Here is a 9,047-nt window from a genome sequence, read left to right as displayed (position 1 = left end):
TTCTGACAAACTTATACATGCATGGAAATCTATTTCAGTTCATGATCCTCCCTTTTCTCTCTCCTTTCTCCCCTCTCTCCCCTCTCCTATTCTCCTTCCTCTACTCTACTAGACTTCCTTATACTCATCTATTAATTTATATGTTATCCTATCCTTCCCTCCCCCTTTCCTTTATTTTTACTCTAACTTCCACATGAGAGAAAACATTGGATCTTTGGGTTTCTTAAAACAACCCCATATTTTTAACAATAATCTTAAATGATCCTTATGATAATCAGCAAAGTGTAGAAATAACCAATTACCTTAATTCATCCAAAGATCTTGCTTTAACAAAGTTTCTCTTTCCCTCTTAAGAAATCTTTTTTAACCTTGTCAGCCAGCTTGTACACACTGTACTTCTTCCTTTATCTTTTTATTCTTTTTAATACCCCTCTTCCTAGAGCAGGGTCTAAAACAAAAGATTTTCCCCATTGTATCTACTAGTCTTTAGAATTTTACCACCTGCTCCTGCCTGTTCTTTTTGCACTGATTGTCAGCTCCTGGAAGACAAATACCCCAGTCTCCATTTCTTCTGTCTTTCCCTCCACTGGGCCTAGAAGATTGACTGACTAGTGTGCAGTATGCTTCACGTGGTGGGTGCTTAATAAATTTTTTAAAACAGTATTAAAATGCTGAATAAATTTGACAGCAGTATTGCTCTTCATTACTTAAAGTGCCAACACTTTCTAGCTCCCTTCTCTGCCTAGCAACCATTTTCCACATACCTTTATGTCCCCAGACAGTACAGCCAAGCTGAGGCTTTCTTTTAATTCAGTTTTCCTTGCCTGAATTATGGAAAAACTGTTTACATTGTTTCCCCTGAGGAGTATCTTTATTGGTGCCCAAAGATACTTCTGTAAAACTTGTTTCTTTTTCCCTTTGGGGATGGGTGCGGGGTAGAGGAATGAAGGTTACGTTTAGTATGCTAACCACACCCCCTCCTTTTTTTTTTTTTTTGTATTGTTGATTGAACCCAGGGGCACTTTTCCACTGACCTGCATCCTCCGCCCTTTTTAAATTTTGAGACAGGGTCTCCCTAAATTGCTGAAGCTGGCCTCCAACTTGCAATGATCCTGCCTCAGCCTCCTGAGTCCCTGGGATTACAGGCGAGGTCATCTTGCTGGCTACTCCATCTTTTATGGTGAGAGACAATGCCCCTTTGTGTATCTTCATGTCTATAAAGATGTTTTTCATTTTTAGTACCCGAACTGTACTAAGGAGTTTAAGTAAGAAGTTTTAGCTTCTTAAGGTATTGTTTCTTCATGAGCTTTATTCAGTTTCTCATTCTCCGCCCACTACACTTAGGCAATCCTTCTTTCTATATATCGTTCTTATCATCCTCCTATTATTTCATTCCTACGAAAAGTGTGGTACTATGTTGTGTAACCTAACGCGGTAAGGTACAGACAAGCTTTTTATTTTGGATTGGGAATTACTTTTCACAAAGCACTTCGACATCTACTTTATTTATTTAGTGCCCGCAATTTTGCTAGATGGATAAAATAGGGATCATTATCTCCAAGATAAGGGAAAGGAACTCAGAGACATTGACTTTTCCAAGGTCACACAGTATGGTTTTACCCACAACGAAAACTAGACTTTGAATGCAAGAGCTAGACCGGTTTCATTGTCCCGTCCAGTCTCACATGTCACCTTCACCAAGGTCTCCTAAAACGCAGCAGAAAGACTGACAGTGGATGGCTACGGGGAGCTGCACACTGCGCATGCGCACACCGCGCACACACCGCAGATACAGAGCTCGCTAGTGGAGGAAGGTCCAGAACAAAACGCGGCTTTTGGTTAAACTCCACCCCTGCGATCCCAGTAACGCGCAGGCGCACTTCCTGAGGCTGCGTTTCCGATTGCCAGGGGCGGGCCTCAGCCACGCAGGCGCAGTTGCGCCAGGGCGCCAAGATGTCGTTTCCAAAGTATAAGCCCTCGCGTCTGGCCACTCTACCCCCTACCCTCGACCCCGCCGAATACGACATATCTCCGGAAACCCGGAAGGCGCAAGCTGAGAGGTTGGCCATAAGAGCCCGGCTTAAACGGGAGTATCTGCTTCAGTACAACGACCCCAACCGCCGAGGGCTCATCGTGAGTGGGGGGCCGGCCGGGCGGGACTCTCGGGCCGGAGTCTGGACGGTCCCCGCAGACTGGGCAGCCCAGATAGGCCAAGGGGGACCAAATGGTGGGCGGCCGCCGTACCCAGTCCGTGTTATACACCGGGGCCCTCTTCCAGGCCCCGAAGACAGGCTGACTCCTTAGCCCTTTGACCTTGGCCAGAGAGCTTGGTCAGGTTGATCACTTCCCTTCTGGGTGATCTTGAGAAAGTGGCTCAGCTCTGCATAGCTCCGTCTTTCCTACCTGAAAAACAGGCATAACTGTTACTTCCTCTCTTACCAGGCGGTTTTGAAGATTAAATGAGATAAGACACGTGACTGGCCTGGCATGTAGCAAGTGTGTTCAGAACCCCTCCACATACACCCATATATGTATAATTAAAGAAGGTATTTTTATATCTTTCTGATCACAATTAGTAGGAATACTGCTCACTCCTGATGGGAATATAGTGATTCTTCATCTCATGTTTTTTAAAGACCCCACAGCTTCCTGAAGCTTTGGACTTTAGAAGTAAGACCCCAAGGCACTACACATTGGCAAACTTGACTTCGGGCAACTTACTTAACCCCCCTAATTCATAGTGGTTTTTTTTTGTTTGTTTTTGTTTTTTAATGTTCATACAGAATTGAGATTAAATGAGGTAGTTCGTGTAACAGTTTCAGAGAATAATATATGCCCAGTAAGTAGATAGTTACTATTTAGCAAGTGTGCTTTTACACAGTTTTCTGTGCAAGAGCTGTCAAAATATTTCAAAGAAGATGTTTAAAAAGATGACTTTTTAAAAATATATCATTATTTTATTTTTATGTGGTGCTGAGGATTGAACCCAGTGCCTCAGGCACACCAGGCAAGTGCGCTACCACTTGAGCCACATCCCCAGCCCTAAAAAGATGACTTTTAGTGGGCATAGTGGCACACTCTTATAGACCCAGCGGCTAGGGAGGCTTGAGGCAGGAGGATCTCTAGTTCAAAACCAGTCTCAGCAACTGCTAGGAACTAAGCAACTCAGTGAGACCCTGTCTCTAAATAAAATCCAAAATAGAGCGGGGGATGTGACTCAGTGGTCCTATGCCTCTGACTTTTGCACTGGTGTTCTATAGAAAATTTTGAAAGTTGTGAGTATTGAAGGAAAGTTACAACGTGCCAGACACTGTACCTTTCTGAATATTTCTTTATTCAAATGTGGTCACAACTATTCAATGCATTAAGGTCTATTACTCTGACATTTTTCCAGATGAGATGATAGCAGGGGAAAAAAGATATCTCATTCAGATATACCCATTAGCAAGTCATAGAGCTGAATTTGAACCCCGGTCTCTGCAACCCACAGTATTTGCTTTTACCTAGTTAGCGGTACTCTTTGCTACCACAATTTGTCTACTTGGGAAGAAGGTTCAGAAAAGCACATCTGTTATGTACATGTGCACATAATTGAATTTGATGTTAGATAGTACATACTAAAACAAGAAATAAAAAAAGATGAACCCTAGATTTTCTCTTTTCCAGCTCTATGACCCAGGGCTGTTTTAGTTTTCTCATCTGTAAAATAGAAATAGCAATACCTGTCTCTTTAGTTGTTTTGTTAATTGAATATGTGGCATGCTCATTAATCAATACCTGTAAATTCTCTTTCCTAATCTTTGGGCATTTAGGAATGATTGATTTAGTCAGTGAATAATTGCCAGGGTCTGTTATGGGCCTATTTTAGATGCTGAGGTAACAGGAGGACAAATCCAGCAAAAAAATCCTCTCCTTGTAGATCTTTCTTTCCAGTGGTAGAGCAAGCAAGTGGTAATAAGCAAGTTAAAAAATGAAATAATTTAACATAATAGTCATAAGTGGTATGAAAAGAAAGATAGTGAAGGGATTAGACTCCACTCGGATATAGCAGGAAGGATAAGCAGCTGCTTGGAATATAACATTTTGAATGAAGGTCTGATGAAATTAAGGCCAGGGAGCTAACCTCATGTAGGAAGTAGCATGCTAGTTAGTGAGGATGATAAATACAAGGCTCTTAGGCAGGAGTGTCCTGGCTAATTCAAAAAATGTTATCCCAGTGAATCTGGAGGCTAAGGCAGGAGAATCACAAATTCAGTGATTTAGCAAGATTCTGTATCAAAACTATAAAAATAAGAAAGACTAGAGATATAGTACGCTCAGTGGCAAAGTGCCTTTGGGTTCAGTTCGCAGTACCCCACCTCACCCCACCCCACCCCACCCCAAATTGCTTAAGTAGAGAAGGATGATGGCTGAGTGGAAAAGATGAGGTCAGAGAGGTACCTGGGACTAGGTCACATCAGGTTTGTAAGGATTTCTACTGAGAAGGGAGTAACATAATCTGGGATTTAGATTTTAACAAGTTCTCTCTAGTTGCTTAGTTGAGAATTGAATATGGGGAAGCAAGGGCAGGAACAGAAAGATGAGTTAGGAGTAACTGAATGTCTTAATTTATAGTTGCTACCAGGATAGTGGCAGTGGAGATGGTAAGAAGTGGTTGATTCTGGGTAGGTTTTAAAAATAGAGCCAAACAATTTTGCTAGCAGATTGTATGTGGTATATGAGAGAAAGGGAGAAGTCCAAGAAGACCTAATGTTTTTGACCTAAGCAATTAGAAGAATGAAGTTGCCTTTTAAAGGATAGAGAAGGAACTGGTATAGAGATGGAATTGAATATTATAGAGTCAGTTTTGGATGAGTGACATTCGAGATGTCTGTTTGACAATATGTCAGTGTTGAATAGGTGATTGGATATTAAGTCTGGAGTTCAGGGTAGCAGTCTAGGGCTAGGGGTATAATTTTGGGAGTTATTAGCCTATGGATAGCTATGAAAGTCAAGTGGCTGGATAATATCATTAATGGAGTGAATGTAGTTAGGAAAGAGCAGCAAGGCCCGAGGTACTACTGTATTGGGTACATGGAAGAGATTGGGGACATGGAAGGAAAAGAGCAAAAGAGATGAAGAGAGCATGGCCAGTTAGGAGGAAAATTAAGCAGGTGTGGACCCTGGAAGTCAAGGGAAGAAATAGTTTCAAGGACTATTCACTATGTCAAATGCTGCTGAAACTCCATTGGATGATGAGCAGTGTCACAGAAGGAAAGCTGTTTCCCATGGTGTGTCTTTTAGAACATCTCTTAATCTCTCTTAATGAACCATGGTCATAAGGCAGTTGATGTCTTTATAAAAAAATGTCTGTTTATGGAAGATAGATCTGGCAGGTAGATATTAAAGCATAAAAAGGTGTCTGGCAGGTTGAGATGTCTGTTGCTAGATCATCATTCAAATGCCTTTATAGCAGAAGTGATAGAAGAACAGATGTATTTATCTTTCATGTATCGAGATCCAATATCCCTTTGAACCTGTATTTTGTGTCCTTACCCTCTTTACTGTTTCTGTTCACACTGTAGGCATAGTAATGAACACTGCAGCAAAATGCTGTTGTGTTTGCTTTCATTTTAATATGGTGTGTTAATATTAATAGTTTCTAGAGCAGCAGAAGGTATTTTTGGATTTTGAGTCTAGTAGTGAGTGTTCGCACCCTGAAGGAATTTCAGCCTGATTGAAAGCAAGGGGAGCATTTTCACCAAAAGGTTTTTTTATTTCCAGCTCTAGCTGATTATCTCAGGGTAAAATTGCTGTAATTCAGTTTGGTTTAAAATTTGACTGTGGAAGACCCAGTTAAATTATTTTAGTCTTACCACTTGTGACTTAATGTTAGTTAGGACCCTGAATGTTCAGTTAATTGGAGAGAATAATTTTGTAAAATCATTTGGGGATTGAGCTAATTAAATTTAATTATGTGTTTGGGTAGGTTTGCTATTCTTAGGTAGTTATTCTAATATAAAATATGTTACAATGGGCAATTACCTGTCTTTCTTTTAACCAAGACAAGCTGATTATTTTTCTTTACAACTTTGACCTTTCTATAAAACTTTTAATAGTGTGAAATACACTAATTTTGCTTTTAAAATATCAGTTTAAGAAACTTACATTTCACTTAACCTACTTCTGCCTTCGTCTTCCTGCAGCTTATTTGTAGCCTGGAAAGATCAGTATTGGAATGGCACTAAGAAAGTTCCTAGACAAAATTCAAAGCTTGATACTTCCCTTATCACCTTTCAGCTCCTCTTCCTTTCAATCAGCTTGAAATCTTCAGGGTGTGAACACTCACTTGACTCAGAAGTTCAAAAATACCTTCTGCTGCTCTAGAAACTATTAATATTATCACACCATATAAGATGAAAGCAAATATAATAGCGTTCTACAGCAGTGTTCATTACTTTGCCTATAGTGCAAAAATAGTGAAAAGGGTGAGGACATAATATACAGGTTCAAAGGGATGTTTGAGCTCAGTGTAATACATTCTAAGGTATGAAATCTGCCTGTCTTCACGCACCATGGGAATTCTGTGTGGTTTTGATAGTCATACTTCAAGAAAGATAATGAAGCTGAAAACAGTCTAGAGAACAATAGATAAAACTAATAAGGGAGAAAAAGTGGCTTCATGATAGTTTGATAAGGATTCTTAAATAAATAGAAAACTAAAGGATGTTAAGAATATTTTAAATTCTGAAGGATTTGAATAGGATTATCAGTATTATTTTAAAAATAGCTAGAAAGGAAAGATCTTTACTGAAACTAATTAGGAATATTCAGGGTGTATCCTTAACTGTTGTGGAGAAGGAAATTTACATCTTCTATGCTCCTTCACAGAAATCCTGATGAATTTGTTTCTTAGTATCACCCAAGTTTTATAATTTTTGTTTTCATTTATTTCAGGAAGATCCTGCCTTAATTCGCTGGACCTACGCAAGATCAGCAAATATCTATCCAAATTTCAGACCCACTCCCAAGAACTCACTCTTAGGAGCTCTGTTTGGAATTGGACCCCTCTTCTTCTGGTATTATGTTTTTAAAACTGATAGGGTAAGTATGAGAACCAGGTGTTTGTTATTAGTGTGATAGGTTCCTTTGGGAGATACCAGCTACAGCTCCTAATATTGCCACCAGTGCCCCTTCCACTTTAGCCCTGAACTCTTCTTTCCCTTTCTTCTTTTATCTTTATTCCTTTCCAGTAAGAGTTAAAATAGGAAGTTTTCAATTATATGTTTGGTTTTATTGCTTTGTTGTTTGTATATCAATATAAGTGTACTTTTTTAAAAATCATGGTAGCCTCTAGGCATTTCAGATTTGATTTAATGACTACTCTATAATTTAAAGAAATAAAATGGCCAATTTAAATTTCTAAAACTTGACCTTAGCTCATGAAGTAGTTTTTAGATAACATAAGGACCTTACTGTGATTGTTAAGCAAAAGAATACTGAAATAACTTTTTTTTTTAATATTTTTTTTAGTTGTAGATGGACACAATACCTTTATTTTATTTGTTAATTTTTATATGGTGCTGGGGATTGAACCCAGTGCCTCACCCATGCTAGGCAAGCACTCTACCACTGAGCCACAACCCTGGCCCCCTGAAATAACTTTTTTAAAGTTAAATTTTTTTTTTTCATTACAAGATATGTAGAAACTAAACTTTTGTGATTAACTTTAAGATACCTTTGCAAAATCTTCATTTAGTTTCTTTGTTCATTTGTTTTAAAAGAGAGATTTATTGGGTCAAGTATTAGCAGAATACATAAATCATATAGCATGTTCCCCTTTGGCATGAATTCTCTTTATGTTGGTCATATTTTGTGAATTAATGTTAAAACATGTTGATAACCCTAACAACAGAGAAGCATAGGCAGCCTGGGCTGGGAATCACTGCGCTGAGAGGCCTATGTGTATGATTGCAGAGAAAGCTAAGCTTACCTCTGGCACTAGGCCACTTACTCCTGGCTCTGGACCCTGAGCCACAGCCCCCAGGCCTTGTGATGCCATCTGGACTGGAGCCCATTCAATCTACCATTGTTTTAAGCTGTCCAGCCCATTCTCTATCAGAGTTCATGTCTTTTGATTGTGTGATAAATTGGTCACTCTTTCCCACAAGGTGTTTGGTTTTGTTTTTCAATATATGCTTTTTAGTGGAGTAATTTATTTTTAATTCCTGAAATGTGGGTAAGGAAATTTTTGAGTAGGAGCAATTTCTTGTTGTCTCTTTAATTCTTCAGCTTACTACTTCCTCCCACTCCTTGAACTTTAGATGATGGGACTGCAATTAAGTTTGGAATATTTTATTCTGATTTTCAGAATTGTACCGTGAGTCATTCCAGAATGCATTGTTTTTAATGTACTTTTTTTCTGTCTATACAGGATAGGAAGGAAAAACTTATCCAGGAAGGAAAATTGGACCGAAAATTTAATATCTCCTATTAAGTCTGGGAATGATGACTAATATATTCTTGCTTAATAAATCTTCTAATAATTATTAAATAGTTTCTCTTTCTTGGCATTATTTTGATTCAGTGTTAAAACTTGCTTATACCCTAACAACAAAGAAGCAAAAGTATCCTGTTCTGGGAATCACTGCCATATCACTGTTACATGCTGAGAATACAACATGTTAGGACAGACTTAGTATCTGTGCTTAAGGAGTACATACTCACAACTGTTCATTGAGCAGTTCTTACTTGAATTAGCTTATGTGTTTGGTACCACTTAATACCTAACTCCTTGTCTGGTCCCAGTTATAATACAAGGGAAAAGTAACAACAGTTTAAAAGATATTCAGGGAAAATGATATAGGTAAACTGATAAGGAAATAGCTCTGTTTGAATTTAGGAAAACGACATTTGACCTGGGTTTAAGTTCATAAAACAAAACAAGAGCACAAAAGGGCAAAATATGTAGGAATATGGCTGGACTGGAGGCCTCAGTGGGGTGAGAAGATGGAGGGTGGAGGTCATGGTGAGGAACAAAAATACATTGGTCAAGAGTGTGGGCTTTG

At 39.0% G+C, this 9,047-nt stretch overlaps 1 protein-coding gene across 1 annotated transcript; it reads left to right on the top strand.

Moving 5' to 3' along the window:
• Nucleotides 1-1,901: 1,901 nt before the first annotated feature.
• Nucleotides 1,902-8,533, top strand: Ndufb4 (NADH:ubiquinone oxidoreductase subunit B4). Its single transcript, XM_027935976.2, has 3 exons — nucleotides 1,902-2,133; nucleotides 6,937-7,083; nucleotides 8,414-8,533. The coding sequence occupies exons 1-3, from the start codon at nucleotides 1,954-1,956 to the stop codon at nucleotides 8,474-8,476; spliced, it is 390 nt and encodes a 129-aa protein (XP_027791777.1). The 5' UTR covers nucleotides 1,902-1,953; the 3' UTR covers nucleotides 8,477-8,533.
• The last annotated feature ends 514 nt before the right edge of the window (nucleotides 8,534-9,047 follow it).

This window comes from Marmota flaviventris, chromosome 8 (genome assembly GCF_047511675.1).
Source record: "Marmota flaviventris isolate mMarFla1 chromosome 8, mMarFla1.hap1, whole genome shotgun sequence".
Lineage (NCBI taxonomy): Eukaryota > Metazoa > Chordata > Mammalia > Rodentia > Sciuridae > Marmota > Marmota flaviventris.
The sequence above is the reverse complement of the archived record's forward strand: the minus strand, read 5'-3'. Positions and strand labels throughout refer to the sequence as shown.

Bases quoted from the DNA above. Each gene is read 5' to 3' on its own strand.
- Ndufb4 (XM_027935976.2), top strand. From the start codon at position 1,954: ATGTCGTTTCCAAAGTATAAGCCCTCGCGTCTGGCCACTCTACCCCCT. The intron at 2,134-6,936 runs GTGAGTGGGGGG...CATTTATTTCAG, and splicing joins CCAACCGCCGAGGGCTCATC to GAAGATCCTGCCTTAATTCG. The intron at 7,084-8,413 runs GTAAGTATGAGA...CTGTCTATACAG, and splicing joins ATGTTTTTAAAACTGATAGG to GATAGGAAGGAAAAACTTAT.